The following is an 18,545-nucleotide window of genomic DNA, read 5'->3' on the forward strand; positions in this document are numbered from 1 at the left end:
GTTTTGCTAATAATAATAAATAAAAATGAATAAATACTACTACTAATAATAATATTTATTCTAGAATATAATTTGAATGATATTTACACACAGAGTTCTGCTTTAAATGTAAAATATGTATTAGAATAGAGAGAAAGCGCCATCTGCTGGGGCACTGCACCTAAACGTCAGCGCTGAAGAGTGGGCAGTACCTGTGAGCTGTGATCCACCTGGGCTATGACCTCAGGTTCCAGAGGTCTGTGGTTGCTGAAGCTCTTGGAGCGTCCTGCCGGAGTTGACTTGCGCAGCTGAGGGCTTTCCACCTAAGTATGTTTTAACACATTGTTGTCTGAATAATTTTGAATCGAAAAATCTTCGAGTCACAGTACCTTGGTCTTCAGCGAGGAATGGCGCGTGATGGAATTGAGGATGCTGTGCGCGCTAACTGGCCGTTTGTCCGCAGACTCCTTCACCAGAGCTCCGCCTACTGGAAGCGACGCAGTCCTCACACCTCCCACACCACCTCCATTGGCCCCTGGACTATCGCTGTCTGAGCTGCGGAAGGTTCTTCTGATGCTCCCGGACTCTGGACGTTTCCTCATCCTAAATGAGAGAATTGTTGAGCAGCTTTTCTCTATTAATGAATGTGTATACACATTTGTCGGTTCGGTTGGTTTACAACAAAATCTGTCACGACTGCTCTGCCAGTGTGGTTAGCTTGGTCAAGTGCTATCAGCCAAACCCTCACGCACAAAAAAAAGGGAATTTAATACACTACAAAATCGTTGACCCCCGATCAATGGCTGAAAACTCAATTTCAAAGGTCTTTGAGCCATGAGTGATGCAATAAATGAGCTGACCAAGCAGTGTAATAAGCGGAAATTAATCGGTATCGGCATACACCTTTGTGCGTGAAGCGGTACAGCTGTCCATTTTTAACAAAACAGGCTTACCCTAATGTATCTAATACTACTTTCACTCGTTATTGTCAAAAACCATCCAGACTTTCAATCTTGAGGTGACAATGCCATATGGGACAAGGCTTCCTTTCTTATAAGACAGTCCAAGTGTCCGTCCAAGAGAGTTGATATTAAATTTGGTTAATAATGTGTATTAAAAAAAAAAAAAGAAAAAGTATCAAATTGACCCTATTTGGACATCGACGGTGTGTTTTATTTTTTTACCGGGCAACTATTTAATTTCTTTCATATTTTTTTTAAAGTCATCTCAGACAAGTGTAATGAACTATAAATGCAAAAAATAAACCCTAAATGGTTCAATACAATTGGCCAGTAAAAAGGGACACACAACATTCAAGGTTCAACTGTAGTTTATATGTACAATCTGCATGAAAGACTCACTTGTTGAGGTTGGCCAAGTAGATGTCAGCCACATGAGCACCCGTAGGAGATGCAGCGCTGCCTCGAGTGGAAACCCTTTCCTCCAGCTGGTCCCTGGTGTCCACATCAGATTTTGGGCTGCCTCGGCCACCATCAGTCCTAAAATAATCTAGTCTTACATCAGATGTTCCCTCTTTGCACTTTGAACGAGAGACTGTTTAATATAAACAGGCATGAAGACAAATTTCAATACGGGATTGAACAAAATATAGATATTTTTTCTTTTACATTAGGATGACTCATAAATATTTCCCCTTGAAACTCCACTGAGCACTAAACTGCATTGCAGCTTGCATCTAGCCACGATTGGAATTTCCCTTTGAGGCAGGCTGTCAACACTGTACATCTGTCATCTCTGCTCTACATACAGGTGAACTCTCACAACCTCTAACAGATAAAGTACCAGGGCCACATGAATCGTTCAGGTAACCAGAAGTTAAACTGCAATGATCTATTCTTGGCTGACAGCACAGTGGGGATTTCCACACGACAGTTAACAAACACTGGAATGTTCTTGCAGGCAATATCCTTACGCTCATAATGTATCAAGCATAGTGAGTGTACACATCTTACATGTCTTGGACCACAATATACTGATGTGGCACCAATCCATCCACTCCATTGTGTCGCCCCTCCCACCAGTCATCAGACGCTCGCTGATACAGAAGCAACGAGGCGCCCTTCTTGAATGACAGCTCGCGGCTGGTCCGGCCAGAATAGTCGAACCGAGCAATGGCTTCAACTGGGTCAGACTCTGAAACAGCCAAGGTGCCTGATGTTGAGAGGATGGCGGAGAGGGACAGGAAGCGACAGAGTGGGTGGCGAAAAACAAGACAGAGAGAGAGAGAGAGAGAGGGAAGCCAGAGCGATGTAGAGCAGGTTAGTGCTGCTGTGTTTGGTGATTGCACACATTGGGAAAAAAAATAAATACAAAAAGCGGCATAAACAGGCAGCAGGTTGTGAGCTGGTTGAAAAGCTTTCAGCCACGGAGAGCTCGAGAAGATCTCATGAGCTAGCGCCAGGAGCAATTGTACTTCATAAAGTTTCTTCGGAGTATTATACACATTTGTTACGCACCATCGTCACTGTTGTGGCTGACGGACACGGTGTGGGGCGCCAGTTCTTGCACAAGTGGGGGCTCACAGTGCGGACTATCACTGGAATGGACAAAAAGAGCAGAAGAGGCTACGTCAGATTGTTGCCGTGTGTTTGACAACGTGCGGTCCGAACTATATTCATCAACTCAGTTGTATGACGTCACATCAAGCACAACACATCTCTGAATGACATCTTGTCGCATAAAACCTAACATTGAATAATTATTTTGCAAAAAAACACATGTGGAGTTTTAATAGGGTTTTTTGAATTATTCTTAATGTCAGCCAAGAAGAAGGACTCTTTTATAAGTGGAACCTCTAAGGTGGAGATGAGCAACTTAAATGTTAGAGGAACTTTTTTTTTTTTTTTTTAATCAGTGACGACGCAGTTCCTAACTCCCTAAGATGACATACTATTTTGAATACATGTATACGTGCAAAATACTTGCTCTTAATATACCGTTTCAGTTTTGATAACATATTTTTTGCTGTATGAAGAAATGATCCAAACAAAATAACCACATATTGTAATTTTTTTTCCCACTACAAAGGCCACTCTTGCATAAAAATTACCACTCAAAGGCATCAGAAAACTGCTGAACAAGAAACCCAACATTAAGTGCAAGAACTAATTTTGCACACACCTGACACTCTTGCAGAAAAAAAGGCAAATATTACAGAAATGACGCATTAGGAATGCACAAGCTTATCCGTTCTTAACAAGTTGCACATTTTGTTCTTTGATGGAGTTTGAAAGTGGTGATATGGGATTGCTATTATGTACCCATTAAATTGCTTAGCATGCAGCATTTTTGTTACAAAATAACATTCGTACAAATATGTGCAAACTGTGCTACAACTCGGATTGGGTCTTTAAGTCATAAAACTCAGAGAACTTTGCAATTAAATTACTGGAGCCATTCATAAGTGTTGCGACGGTTTGCTGAAAACTAATTTGACCTCTGTACGTGTTTTTCTGTCTATTTATGCATGTGAGCTGATGCAGTCTGGCGCTACTTTAACCTCATGTGATGGTGGGTAAGCTTATCCTCGTGGCCCCCTGACCCAGTACAATGAAGAAACCTTAAGTAGATTTATTCATGATTGTATTATTTGAATCACTGCGTTGAGTGTGATGAGCTTTAAATGATTATGTGACATTCTAATTAAGAAAGGCATTTCATTTTATAAAAAGGCAAAACTAAGTGTTTGGTTGTGCCTTAAAAAAAAAAAGTGACTCCAGCTGGGGATTGAACTCACGCCAGAAAAATCAGCACTGTTCACTGACAAAGCCATATGCTCTACTCAGTCTGCCATCCTAACAAAGCACACAAACTAAGGGCCTTTCTTAAATTAGCCTAAAAGTGTAGTCATAGCAGCAACAATTGTAGATGCACTTTATCCTCTGTCTAATTTTGTTGAGAAACCACTAATTACCGGTAAATCAACTAATCCACCATACCTGTTCTTATCCATGCTGCCTGGGCTCCACCTTCTCCTCTCGAAAAGTGATGAAGTAACTTCACCGAGTTGACTACGAGGGACAAAACTAGATGCACTGTGTAAGCCTGGCTGAGCCATATGCAATATGGCCGCCACATCAAGTTCCCATTGAAGGCAGGAACCGCTCGGAGACGGACAAGAAATGATGCTGGCTTTAACAGCAACTCCGTTTAAATATTATTAGTTGGAGGCAGCGCAATTCATATGTGTGAATTGCATGAGGACCGACTGCACGTCACACTTTTAGCGAGAGTCTATCAGCGACGCCCATATCACACATACGTCATTGTTTGAGACAGCAGAGATCAAATCCACTTTACTCATCAATAACTACACTATCCTGCTCATCTAAAACCAGATGTACATATATTTTGAAGTACTTTATTATAATATTTCATCATTTAATTTTGTCCCTTTCACTGTGACTCAGCTGGGCGGAAGGTCGGCGCTCTAGCGCCCTCTATTGATGAGCCGCCACTGACCAGAAGTCATCACCAGCTCCAGGGATGGTGTAGATGGGCCCCTGCAGGTCCGGCAGTCTTGGGAAGATGGTGTCATGGTGGATGATGATAGTTTTAATGAGTTCATTGACATGGGCCTGGCAGGAGACCTGGTCGTGACCTTCGGGGACAGACATCAGGGTGGGGCCGAAGCAGATGGCAAGGTTGTAAGGGTCCATCATGTTGTCCTCACTGTACTGGGACAAACTGGGTGGAGTAGAAAGAAGACATTCATTTCATTTCATAATCACCTGTTATATTTATTTCATGGGGCTTGATCTATCCTTTCATTTTTTATACTTCTTGTCCTCAATAGGGTTGCTGACTGAGTGAGAGGCCAGATACACCCTGGCTTGGTTGCCAACCAATCACAGATGAGGCATTATATGATGTGAGATATCTCTGAATGCACACCTGTGTGAGTCAGTTTGCAGTTAAAGCGGAAGCCAACCCAAAAATATTTTTTTCAAAGAATATGTTCTATGCAAGCACACTAGTTGAAACAGGGCATTCTGATAAATTTGTGGAATAAGTGTTAATCCAATCGTTTTCAGCGATCTCTTGGGGCGGCCATTTTGTCTTCAGACGACTGAGAATTACATCACAACTGCTCACAATGACCAATCACGGTTCAGATTCAGAAAATAGGTGAGCCTTAATTGGTTGTTGTGAGCAGTTGTGATGTCATTTTCAGTCGACAGAAGACAAAATGGCCGCCCCCAGAGATGGCTAAAAACGAGTGTATTTTGCTGCTTAACTTATATTCCACAAACGCAAAATTAATCAGAATGTCGTGTTTCAACTAGTGTGCCTCCGCTTTTACTCCTCTGTCAGTGTCTCACTTCCTTGACCAGCAAGGGTGTTGGAGTGTGCGAGAAAGAAGCAGACTCATTTGGGAGGCAGTAAATCACCCACGGCCAACGAAAAAGCTCCTCTTCTGGCTCCACAAGACAAGTCTGTTTACTCGGGAGGTCTTACATTTCAGGTGTCCATTTAGTTTGATTCCCCTTGTAATGTGATGTGATGTGATCAACTTGAAACATGGCCATTTGTTAGTTAGGCATTTTCTGTTTTCAAATATTGCATCAAAAAGGGCACAGCAGTAGCATTTCTGTGGCTGCAAATGAACCCCCAGCTGCTAGAGGAGGGGTCTCCCTTGTGACTTTCAGACTTTGGCTTTGCAGGGAATGCAAGCCTGCATAGCTCATCAAGACACTGAATATGATACAAGGCTATAAATCGACCAGAGAAGGGGGTAAATCTTTTTTCAAGAACTGAATGGGGGGGAAAAAACTCCAATAAGGGCCTCTTCGGCCTTTTCGGGATGTTTACCTCGTCTAAGTTAACATGAGATACAGTATTTGTATTTTTCACAGTATTTTACCCATAACAGTGTGTGCAGACAGAATGTGCTTGAGGAAAGCTGGTGATGTCAGACCCAGATGCCCTGGCGCCAGTAAAAAAAAATTTAAAAATACTGATCTGGGAGTATTCAGAGGAAGGAATAAAAGGTACCAGCACATGCTGTACAACAGCAGTTCGTTATCTTGATTGACTGACTGCTATCAAATATATGGTTCAAATAGTTTGCACCCCTTGTATATCTAAATACGGAAATAGAAAATTATATCTATATCTATCTATATCTATATCTATATCTATATCTATATCTATATCTATATATATATATATATATATATATATATATATATATATTTATATAGAGAGATAGATATAGAGATAGATATATAGATATATATAGAGCCATTTTACTTTAGGCTCTCCTGTTAGATCTCATTAGAAAAAACAGTGTGTGTGCAAGAGCGTGTGTGTCCGTCCTGCCACTCACTGGTTGAGGAAGGCAAACAGGTATCTCATGATGATGAGGGTTTCACTTGGCAAAGATTGCAGCCCTTTCTTAATGTGGACAGCGCGCTCCTGGAGGCTCTCCATTGCTGCAACGTAACAGTGACGACACCCAGGAGATTAGTCACACAATACAGAGTTTGGAAAAACAAACCAAGCACACAAAGAGATTGGCGGCGGTGACTCTTACAGACACAGGATATGAGGTCATGGAACACTTCCTTTGGAAAAAGGGCCTGGTCCAGCCCTCTGAAGTAGAGCTTGAGGACACCAGCAATTGAGTCCATGTCATGATCATTCTGGTCTCCTGCCAGTGGGTCCTCGCCTGTAACCCACAAGATGCAGAGAAACAAAGTGGTAAGGTGTGTGTGTGTGTGGGGGGGGGGGGGGCATATTTTCAGTGAATTTGAGTCCTACCTCGCTCAAAAGCATTCTTGATGTCATTGACCTCCACCTGGGAGCCTGATACTCGGAAAATGCCCTCATGCTGCAGACCTACACAGCCATAAGCACACAGTTGCTTTTATTACATCCATTTTTCATGCTCAGGATTGCTATGCTGGATATTGGATATGTAGTTTGTTCATTCGGAGACTAATCGGGTCAGAACCGGTCACATGGCACGACAATGCAACCAATCAGTGCACAGCAAAGGCTGGTGCTAGACCTATCCCTTGACGGAAGAATTTCCTCACCATGGCGACTGATGAAACGGATGCAGCTCTCAACCATAAGAGGAATGGCTTCACCTGCATCCTAAAATTGGACGGGAGCATTATTTGCATTAATAATTACACACAATAATAGATGGTAAATAGGATGCTGCCAAGGACATAAAACAACTGCAACCATGTTATCAGGCGGACTACCTCACACGTCTACTGCACATGCATCAGAGCACACGTTTAGGTGCCAGACATGGGGAGGGGAGAGGCTGCTGTTGCTAGGAGACTACAATTTTCCTTTTTGTTTTGGGTTTTCCAGAAACCTAACGTTGGGTATCATGAGGAATATATATATATATTTTTTTTAATTAACTGATGACTGATAATTGAATTCATTAAAAACAAAATGTCTTATGACACGTGAATGTACAGTACTGCAGTGTTTCCAAACCTTTAGTGCACTATGGCACCCATTTTACATGAGAAAAATCTCACAGCAGACCACCAACAAAAATGGCACAAAAAAAGATAGACTGAAATGATGAGCACGTCTCAATTTACTCACATATTGCTGGACGTGTTTAGTTGAACACAAAGCAGAGAAAAAAAAAACGTATTCTGATGTATGAATGGCAACACGTTAATACACAGATTTATTGTACCTTCAAATGATAGTTCTGCCTGTCACTACATGTTGCTGGCACAGATATATGAACAAAGATCAATTTGCAATAATAAATAACTTGCCCGCAAGTTAGGTGAAATTGTGTGATTTACCATGGCAACCTCGATGATCTCTCACGGCACACTAGTGTGCTGTGGCAGCCTGGTTTGAAATGACTGCAGTACTGTAGATGATCATGGAATTTTTTTATTTTTATTTTTTTACAGTAGGAGACCTTAATGCCACAAGGGGGCGCCTCAAACATTAGGTCCTGTTGTTAGTTCCCTTGTCATACTGCACCAGCGAGACCATTAGATTGCACTCATTCCATAGCAGACACACATGTGTGCATGCGTACATGCTTCCAAATATGCCCTTGCATCTTATGGGTGGCAACGGTGGGAAAATGTGTCCAAAACAAAACTACGCACTCACACGACAGATAATTACCTGTTTCCGTACTGCTGAGTTTCTCCGTCCACTATGCACACAGAGAGAGAGAAACAGCGCTCTGTCATTAAGTCGCCAGAGTGCCTATTTATACGCACACAACTCTGGTAACGCTCTATTTGTTCACACAAGACACATATGTTGAGAATATCTTTAAACAGCAACGGGGAAAATAATACCCCATGAGTGCCAAGAAATTAAGAAAACCCTACTTTGGCATATGTCTCCGAGATAGTGTGCGTGTGTGTTTATGTACTTCCTTCCTTCCCCACACGTACCTGGCAAGGCAACAGTCAGTTTTCTGACCTAAAGGGGGAAGAGATAGAACAAGTGTGGACTTAGGCGAGTAACACACAGTCATAGATGTGGGACACTCGGGAGGAAGAAGTCATCGTACACATACAAAGGCTTTCCTGCCCGGTTACGGAAATGCTGACATTTCCTGAGGAAGACCCCCAATCGTCACCCATCCCCCACCCCCCCATCCCTCATCACCGCTCACTCCAGCACATCTGTGTTCACATATGGTCGCAGTCGAGGTGACCTCCACGTACAGTACAGTACACGTCTAAAAGACATAAAGGACACTCACTCTCTCCGATGGTCTTCTGGATGAGGTCATGCTTGGCCTCTAGCTTGGTGATCAGGTTCCTGCCTTCAAGAAACTCTTTCAGCTTCTACACAACATACAGTATGATGAGTGTTAAGTTCAGGTACGCGCAGAAGTGCAGTAAATCACAGCGCTCTTTGAATCCACTCCCAGTACTATAATCCATCATTCAAACCTGCCACTGACCGTAAAGTAGAACTGTTCTGTCTCCTGTTGGTTGGCCCGCCTCTTGGCAAGGCTGGGCTTGCTGAGATAGGATTCACTGAACGTCGACTTGACAGACTCCATGCTGTTGCTGTGGTGGAAGCAATCGGACACGTCATAGTCCTCCACTGTCACCATGTCCTGGATGGTGGACAGAGTGGCCTCCATGGTCTTCTTCACCTAATGAGCAGCAGAGAGAGGGGGAAAAAAAAAAAAAAAAACCTTGAGAGGCATGCAAAGACATATGCTAGAAATATCAAGGGGAAAATAATACTATAACATCTGTTCACCTCTTCGTTCTCTATCTTGAGCGTGGAGAGACGGGACTGAAGCTGCTGACACCTCTGGAGAAGCTCACTTTCCAGTGGCTGCTGTGCACACATGATGCCCATCTATGTATACACAAGCACAGGTTGTAGTTTGAGGCGCAATGGAAGTGCGTTGCGCAATACTGAGAGGCCAGAGATATTGACTATACCGTGTCTCCCATGTGCGACTGGAAGTCAAAGCGAGCTGGGGGGCAGAAGACATTGTTGTAGGTCTCCATCAGCTTCTGTTTGTCTCCGTTGGCTTCCAGACTTTCAGCGGCACCCTCCAGTGTCTCCAGACCAGTGTGCTTGGACACCTCTACATTCTGTTCTGCTGACAAGTAGGTCCTCAGGGCACGGTGGAGACTGGCATGGTAGCCCAGGTCACAGCACTGTCCAAACACAAATATCAATCAGCAACCATTTTGGACAAATGGACTCTCAAGTGGTATGAAATCGCTTAACTAAGTGTGGCCATTTAATTAAGACACAGAGCGATGACGCTCAAATCACCAACCAATTTTAACTCGATCAACGCAATTTTAAATCAATTCTCATGCCCATCCCTAATGTGAACAGTGAAGACAAATTAAACTCAATCAAGTTTGCGCTCATTTTTGTGCGCATAAACCTTCAGCAAAGTGAAGTCGGTGTTTTCACACTCACGTCAATGATGTCGGAGAGGTCATGGATGTAATACTTGAAGACACAGCCGTTGGTGGCCTCCAGAGCAAGAAGGTACTCATTCCTGGCTTTGATGGCCTTCAGCTTGTTCTCTGTGTACTTGGCTTGTCTCTGAGAAGAAGATTGGACAAGCGGTAAAGGACCCAACAAGGATTCAACTGTTGAAGGACATTCAAGTCGGTGCTCTTCTAAATCTTGGCTGAGAAACACGCATCAGGTTGGTACGAACACATGTGGCACCTTCCATCGTCTTGCGCGGCGTCCCCACTCACCTTCTCCTTCATCTTTTCAATTTTTTTTACACTGGAGCGGCGAATGGGTTTGTCATCAGCCTTGATGCTAGCAAGGGTGTCTGGCGAGCGTGGCGTTTGACGGTCGTCCTGGCGACTGGAGCGCCCCATCTGCTTCTCCTCCTGCTTCTCTGCCTCCTTCAGCTTGGACTCTGCGTTGATGCTGTCGGTGTTGTACATGTGGTACGTCTTCATCACCTGGGAACATGACATTTACATCACAACGTTTTCCCCCCCCCACTCTGGCTTTGGGAAAATGACGGGGCATTCTGCAGTTTTCCTCGCCAACGAGTCACACACCCGTTCCACTCGCTAGCGGTCAAACACATGAAACGTTACATCAAGCTGGGTCAGCCCTAGTTCGGCGACCAGCACTCCACTGTTCTGATTCAAAATCCCAAGCTAGAGTCACTGCTTTGTTTATGAGTAGGCATGTGCACGTCATTTAAACCAGATTTATTTATAACTCTTTGCAAACTATAATTGGCGGGTTGAGTTCCAGCTAAACATTGGGCGCGCACACACACAGACAAGGACATCAGCGACTTGGCTGGGCGACGGACATGAGTAACCAATGTTGTGTTGCTCCTGACAGCGTGAGACCACTAAAACAACATTGTCAAAAAAATCCAATGGTGACTCTGCATTACAGTCAGGTTTTCTAACTGTTTGTACAAATAAACTTTCAGTGAAATCTGCATTACTGGTCCAGTTCTCTATTGCACTTTGGGGTACAAATTCTGCCCAGTAACCAGGAAAACGGAACTGACCAATTATTTTATTCTACGTTGCAACATCAACATTTTATTTTGGTGAAGCATTATAATGAATCACTATTTATTTATGGTATTGTTTGAAGTGTATGGCTCTCCACCAACATTTTTTTTTTCGCCAGATGAAAATAACTTCATTCCCTCCAATCGCTTTTAATTAGGCTGCACACGAACCACATGAAAAAATCTTCTTTATGGATAAGAGATTGGTCCTACCGAATAAAGCTCATTCAGAACCTTCATCAAGTCTTCTTGCAGTTGCACGCCGACCTCTTTGCTCTAAAGAGACAAGACAGATTAAAAGTTAGTTAATCACTGTGAACAAAGAGCTTATTAACAATTATCTCTGTGTCATTAGCAAGATCACTCGGCAGTAATTGTGTATTGTCCGTCCGGTAAACTTGCAAAGAAACTCAGCCGTGATGTTAAGCAATAGCCTCATCTGTCTAGACTAGACTATCAAACAGGATGAAGGTACTACAGGAAGGATACGGGAGTACGGCCACAGTGCACTTGACTAGTTTAAAAAGAGTTTTTCATTGTGGAATTTGTAGTGGTGTAAAAGCGGAAGTGTATCATTTTTTTTTGTCAAACTTCCCTTATTAAGCTACATATGAAAGGCATATAAAACATATGAGAAAAACCTTACAGTTAGAGAAAGAAGAGCAGCCATACCAAAGAAAGGCCGAAAGAAATAAGACTATTGAAGGATTGAGGCTGAATGTTTGTGGCGGAACAAAACTGGATTGACACTGCATAGATCAAGTGAGACAATTTGATTTCTTTGCTCTCTTGTGACACAATTTGAACATGCGTCACTACAGCGTAAATAGAAGCAAAATATGGCATGTAATCGCTTATTTTCGGATCAGAATCAAGCCTCTTAAATGCATTGAATCGGAATTGGGCAGTATAAATCCAGCCTGAGTAAAATCAAATGAGGGCTAGAAATTCAATCCCGAGAAAGTTAAAAGGTCAGAATTAGGATGAGAAGGGATAAATGTGTGTGAAGAGAGAAAGCGACAGGGAAAAGATTTAGGGTTCTGCAACGGACAAACGAGGTAACGGGGCAAGTGAGGTTGCCCCGCCCTCCGGCTTTAAAGTGCAGAAGAGCGGTTGAGCTACAAGCAATCTAAAAGTAATCAGCCATGTCTGAGCCGTCCTATCTGTCAACTGTGAATCTTGACCTTTGAACTTCGTTCTCTGGCCTGTGATCGCCTGTCTGGCTCGGCAAGTCCACGGCAAAAAAACACATCAAGACAACTTATGTCCTGACGTAAAGCTTGTTAATACAGTTTGACTTGAGTTCCCCCCGCCCCCCCCCCCCCCCCCCACACACACACACACATCCACTACTCCACAAACAGTGTCTTTCAGTTGAACAAGTTATGCTAGTAGCTAGTAGCAGAGGTGGAGGAATTCTCTGCAAAGAGGTGTGTGTACTGCTGGGTGAAAAAATATGTTTTTATCATTTCTGTGTGCTTTTCTCTGTCATTTCAACACTGGTCAGTGTCTTTGGTCTGTGCGACATTCACACTAGAGGTGAAATGACCTGAACCCTGTCAAGAATTCACTTGACTTCTACAAGTGGTCCTGTTCCAACTATGAACAAAGTCTTCATTAATTGTTGAGACAAATTAAGTCCCAAACTTGACCTACACTCAGACAGTGGACATTTAAAATTTGCGTGGCGGCGAATCTAGTTTTCGTACCCAATAAGGTTGCTTCACTTTACCATCATACTGTACACACTGACCTTTGTTACAAGTGAAGGCATTCTACGGGCGACATTCTTTTGCTAAGCCCAGTCCTTAAAGTCTGCTCCACTTGATCCCCAAGCCAAATTCTCAACGCCTCAAAAAGTAAAGTGTTGTTTATTTTTAAGTTGAAACGCAGAGGTCTCGGAATCTGATTTTGAATGTACAATTTAAATGGCTTCACCCTAAATCTGCAAGACAGGGAAAATTCTATCCAACAATTCTATCCAAACCTAACTGTAAGGTAAATTAGATGTCACTGTATACAAGTTTGAAGACAGTGAATGTTGTTTCCAGTAAAAATCCAGACAGAAGAAGCAACTTCCCATTTTTCAGAAATGCCAACAATGTGAAAAGGACATGGAACACAAGTGGGCGATGTGACTGAAAAGCACCTGTTCTAATATTAAATCCTATCTTTGCAATCCAAACTGGTTGCTCATATGCAAGGGAACAGTAGTTCCCTGCTAAGATTGTGTATTTTGTATAACATGTCCATACTGGAGGACTTGGAATGTGGTTGACAAGGTCTAATGAATGGCTTCATCATGACTCAAATGACAATAAGAGTCAAGATTAGACAGTCAGGACTCCGCCATTTGCTTTCTCAAGGACAGGCATAGTTCCATGAGGACTGAAATGTCAAAATACATTCCTGTAACTGCATTTTTAGGAAGTGTCTTTCCTAATGGGCTCTTCCACTGTGCTAAAGACTCACAGAGACTGGCTTTGTAGTTTTGGCATAATCTTGCTTTTTAACACAACCGAAGAAAAGGACAATCAAACATAGGCTATTTTGATTTAACATTGCACAGAGGGGTGACATTGACATTTTTGTATTGATTCAGGGCATCTTCCTGAAGGAGGAAATCAACCCAAGCATATTTTTTCAAGAATATGTTCTATGCAGGCCCACGAGTTGAAACACAGCATTCTGATTAATACTGCGTTTGTGGAATATGAGTTAAGCAGCAAAATCCACCCCTTTTTAGCCATTTTGTCACTTCTGTCAACTGAAAATGACATCACAAATGATCAGGGCTCAGGTAACGACCAATCGCGGCTCAGCTTCAGAAAACAGGTCAGCCGTGATCGGTCGTTACCTGATCCCTGAGCAGTTGTGATGTCATTTTCAGTCAACAGAAGTGACAAAATGGCCGCCCCCGTAGATGGCTAAAAATGGGTGGATTAACTATTATTCCACAAACGCAATATTTATCAGAATGCCTCGTTTTAACTAGCAAGCCCGCATAGAACATATTTTTGAAAAAAAAAATGTTTGGGTTGACTTCCACATTTAGAGACAATGTCTGCAATCTGCATGTGTGAGTGAGCATTGCCTTTTTGAAGAGGCGTCCTGAGTCCTCGCTGATCTGTGCAAAGCGGGGAATGATGTTGTTGAGGTAGAGGTCGGACAGAGTGGCGTGGTCGCGGCTCTCCCTTTTCACCTGAAGCAGCAACAGGTTCCAGCAGTTCACCGGAGACAAGATGCTCTGCTCTTTCCTGCACAGGATAACATTGATGGAGAACAAGTCTTAAGATGTAATCAAGGCCCCCCTTTGAAGCATAATTTGGGTAAAGAAGCATTAAGTCGCTTTCACCCGTTTGTAAGTTAACCTTTTTATCTGGTTGATAGATGCATATGTGGCCCCACAGCTTGTTAAAGGTAGAAACAAGTTCATTGTACAGCACGCTGTTTTTCATCAAGATGAAACAAGCACTGGAATAACAGGCATGGAGGGAGAGAACGCCCAGACAGATTTATACAGAAAACAGCCACCCTGTGTCCCTCCCGCAAACGCACTTACGCGCACACACACACACACACACACACACAGTAGGTCAGTGAGCCAACCCAAACAGGGGATTCAGCCAGGGTACAAAACCCAGCAGGAAGTGGTAAGGCTCCCCTAAAAGCACAGCTGTTGCAGAGAAGAAAGGACACATAAAAAAGGGGAGAGAGATGAGAAAAAGACTCGGAAGTTCCTCTCAAACTCTGCCTGGAAATGTTGCACTGATTTTGCCTCATTGTGCCCATTCGTAGAAAAGTAAAAATACTGAATGGGCTGCCTTGTACATTAATTAATCATTGATCGGTAGATTAAGTAGTCTGTCACATAAAAAAAAAAAAAAAAAGTGGGAGGTTGGGGTGGAATGTTTCCGACTAAGCCACATTAACACTTTAAACACATTTTCTATTACGCTCACTACTTGGAATTCTTTTGAAGAATACTAACTGTAAATACTTGTGGTCAAACCTAGTCAGTGATTACAGTAATAAGCAGGGATAGGCATTTGACTAAATTTCCTTGCTCAATGAGGTAAATTAATATGTTTTTTTTAATGTTCTGAACTCCCACTTTGATGGCAACGTTGCTGCTGGTTGCAAACAAATTGCACACTCTAAATTTGCCTCAGTTGCTTCCAGATGTCACCATCAGTTTCATTCAATCAACAAAATTCTTGATAATCAATCCATTAGGATTGTCATCACTAGTTATGAGCATACAAACAACAAAGTGTGAAAATTAATTTCCAATTAAATTGAAATGCTTTTTTGTCTACACAGGTAACTCACTGAATGGTTTAGGTCATGAACATATAAAAGAATATTAATGGAATATGAACACAGTAGGTGTTTGAGGTATGCAGATTCAGATCGTACTTGCATTGTTTGTTCTTTTAGTAATTTTAGTAAGCTACTTTTCATTTCTTTTCTTTACTTTTAAATGTCTTTATATCTTTTATTTGTGAATGCTTGTAAATTTTGTACTTTTAATATGTCAAGCTGCACACTGACTTGCCTTGTGTATGAAATGCGCTAAATAAATAAAATTAGCTGACTTGCCTTTTTTGTGACTAGTTGCAATTTGTGAGGGGAAGAGGGGGTGGAAATCACCCCTTCATTATACTTCCTGCTTCAGTGAATGCAAGTAATGTCAACTTCAAGAAACATTAAATCGGGGTTAAACGATTTCTTTGTTGACTCTTTTGAGGTGTTTTCTATACTCTATAACTGACGCTTGTGCAGCTGCATGAAACTGGACTTTTTCCAGCAAGTAATTGCTTCTGAGAGAAAATCAAAACTTAAAAAAAAAATAATACAAAAAAAATCAGCACCTATTCCGAGGCCCTCCATTTTGACACAACATTTTGCACAATTATTGTTGTAACCTATAGCGAAAAATAGAGCATTCTAAATTACCTACAATTTTATAATATTGGCTAGTCATATGTCAGGCCATTCATTTTTAGAATTAATTAACTCTATAGTGTATGTCTTCAATTTCCGAGTCGATTTTATAGACACTCTTGATCCTCCTCCTTGCCGTCTGCTCACTTTCCGGTGCTTCTGACTTCGCTGATTTTGTAACATTTTCATCCAGAAAAACAAGTTCCACTATTTGCTCAATCTACTGGCCTCCCTGTGCCACGTGACACGTGGCACCCTGAGCCAATTCCTGATCACTATGGCACTGCAGCACTCGAGGTGAAATAACAGCTACCTCTGCCCGGCCCTTGGTTATCACAATGTAAACACTAAAATGTCATTGGCCTCTGTTGAAGGTCACATGGTGCACTTAGTGAAACATAGCGACCGTTCGAGTCAGGTGATGGCAGTGAGTCACATTAGAGGGAAATGCTAAGTGGTCATTTACAGTCAGGATCAACGCACATAGCATTAAATGGAGCATTGCTGCCAGCACATTTTTCTTCAACCAAATGACTCTTACGTGACTAGACATGCTCGTACAAACCAAGTCATAAATAATGATCACAATAAATGTTGAATTCTAGTAGTTTGACAATCATTAGCATTGTCTGGTGTGGCTCAAGATTTCACATGTGTCTTAAGATGACATGAAACTAATTCAAATCTATTTTTAAAAATCTGACTGACAAGGTCATTTCATTGGTTAGTGGCTTACATATTTTCCCAACCCATAGTTCTAAAAACTGTATTGTATGGCACCGTTCCAAACCAAAAATGAATTTTCCACGGTTTTAAAACAAGTCGGGTTACAGTTCTACAGTATAAAGTAACGTACAACTGCAAGGTTGCCATGGTGCTATCTAAATGGACTGAATGCGCACACTCCCAATGCATGGTTACAATCTTGCAAATTCAGGTCTTTACTGGTTAATAATCGATCATACTGACATTTACATACAGTAGAAAGTTGAACCCTACTCATGCTTAGCGTGATCATATGAATAGTATGAAGACATGTAGTCATGTCATTTCTGGCAACATCACTAGGAAGTAATTTCAGTCTGACAACACTAAGATCATCAAATCAACTGGCAGAAATCCACAACCACAGTTTGTCACCAGCACATATTGTGGGAACAGCAGAATCAGAAGTCAAATCAGTATATGAATTCAGAACGGGATCCTCTTAACCATTATTTTATAACTTACTGTAGATGCACATTCCAAAGTACCGACCTCACATTCCTGTTCCAGAAAGTGCAGAAAGTGAAAAGTACACTCCAGAAACGGTTGGGTTAATAATAACAGAATTTGGGAAAATGGCCGATCCACTACTTGGGTCAATTTGGCCCAACTTTTTATTTCTGGTTTCTGTGTAAACAACCCAAACAAAATAGGTAGTTTAACCTCTTCTATACTATATGTGGAACACTGAACACTCCCCTGCAGCCAGCAAAAATACCACAAAGGTTTCATTGAAATACAATCCAGTATTGGGGATATTTTTCAGCCTGTGTTTCTCTTAAGATTAGGGAAGTAAAACCAGCAAGTCATGTCTTCCTTTCCTGCTGAAAAAGTTTCAAAAGCAGGCATTACTCAGCTGGCTTGTCCAGGGAAATGAACTCATCTTATCCCAGGACATTTCTGAACATGGGAGGACAGTCAGAGCACAATGTTAGAAGCTGTGCAAGACAACTTCTCAGTGATGGCATGCTATGCCAGTTGACTTGTATAAAAATACATTTCAGGTCAGGCTGTGAGGATATGACAATTAACTCAAACGATGAGTTGAATGAATTTCATGTGAATGTAAAGTTGCATTAATCACAATGACGCCAAACTCAATTTACAATGACTGATATAATGTCGTTATTCTTTAGATAGCAAATTAAGTGATACCAAACATCTTAATGGTGCACTTCATGATGAAGTGATGAATTAACAATGTCACAATTCCACCATCAATCACATTCTTAAGATCCAATCAACCGATTTACAGATTTAGAGATTATTCCCATCTCTAATTTCTATGATGGTTATTTTATTTAGCTATGCAAGAGGGCCAAAACTTTAGAATTACTTCTTATTTTGACGCACACACAGCATTGCGATCTTTGCAAGGTCAGATTTTGTATTCTATTTTATCAGATTATACAGGTAGGCGTATATCATTATATATCGTCATTTTCTAAACTAGGTCTGTCATGTGTTGGGCGCTCCATTTTATTTAATTATGTTTAATGATGCAGGGTGATTTGCAGGAATGTCATTCATTCTCATCGGTGACTTTGCTTGTAATACACAGGACAATAGCACTTTCTATTCTTTGAATCTAAGGCCAACAAGGGGCAGCGTTTGTGCATTCATGGACTGCACAAACCGGCAGAAGTTCCACAGTGGCTTATAGCAACATACTTTTAACTTGAGAAAAATAACCCAACAATGAAGAAAAAAAAAAGAAGGAAAAAAAAAACATGTGTGAGAGGGGATTTTCAGCGTGAAATCGGATCAAGAACTCAAAGGAGAGTCCTTTGCAGGCATCTCAGCAGAGAGCGAGTGAGGAGGTGCCTCCTGTTAATGC

General features: G+C 41.8%; 1 protein-coding gene across 3 annotated transcripts in view; it reads right to left on the minus strand.

The window, feature by feature from the left end:
* srgap2 (SLIT-ROBO Rho GTPase activating protein 2) overlaps positions 1-18,545 on the minus strand; it is a 54,562-nt gene that overhangs the window by 3,052 nt on the left and 32,965 nt on the right. For 2 of the 3 annotated variants that reach the window (XM_086039477.1, XM_086039480.1), the window contains exons 3-22: positions 14,091-14,253; positions 11,210-11,272; positions 10,203-10,418; positions 9,913-10,041; positions 9,417-9,638; positions 9,229-9,330; positions 8,921-9,118; positions 8,717-8,801; positions 8,403-8,430; positions 8,125-8,155; positions 7,041-7,101; positions 6,763-6,840; positions 6,536-6,670; positions 6,329-6,434; positions 4,462-4,686; positions 2,457-2,536; positions 1,953-2,151; positions 1,341-1,478; positions 369-582; positions 192-302 (exon numbers count right to left, since the gene is read on the minus strand). In XM_086039477.1, coding sequence (XP_085895603.1) covers positions 192-302; positions 369-582; positions 1,341-1,478; positions 1,953-2,151; positions 2,457-2,536; positions 4,462-4,686; positions 6,329-6,434; positions 6,536-6,670; positions 6,763-6,840; positions 7,041-7,101; positions 8,125-8,155; positions 8,403-8,430; positions 8,717-8,801; positions 8,921-9,118; positions 9,229-9,330; positions 9,417-9,638; positions 9,913-10,041; positions 10,203-10,418; positions 11,210-11,272; positions 14,091-14,253 — 2,584 coding nt within the window. The remainder of the gene's footprint in view (positions 1-191; positions 303-368; positions 583-1,340; positions 1,479-1,952; positions 2,152-2,456; positions 2,537-4,461; positions 4,687-6,328; positions 6,435-6,535; positions 6,671-6,762; positions 6,841-7,040; positions 7,102-8,124; positions 8,156-8,402; positions 8,431-8,716; positions 8,802-8,920; positions 9,119-9,228; positions 9,331-9,416; positions 9,639-9,912; positions 10,042-10,202; positions 10,419-11,209; positions 11,273-14,090; positions 14,254-18,545) is intronic. The other variant, XM_086039478.1, reaches the window with a different exon arrangement.

This window comes from Filicampus tigris, chromosome 9 (assembly GCF_054856515.1).
Source record: "Filicampus tigris isolate MCC_2025a chromosome 9, RoL_Ftig_1.0, whole genome shotgun sequence".
Lineage (NCBI taxonomy): Eukaryota > Metazoa > Chordata > Actinopteri > Syngnathiformes > Syngnathidae > Filicampus > Filicampus tigris.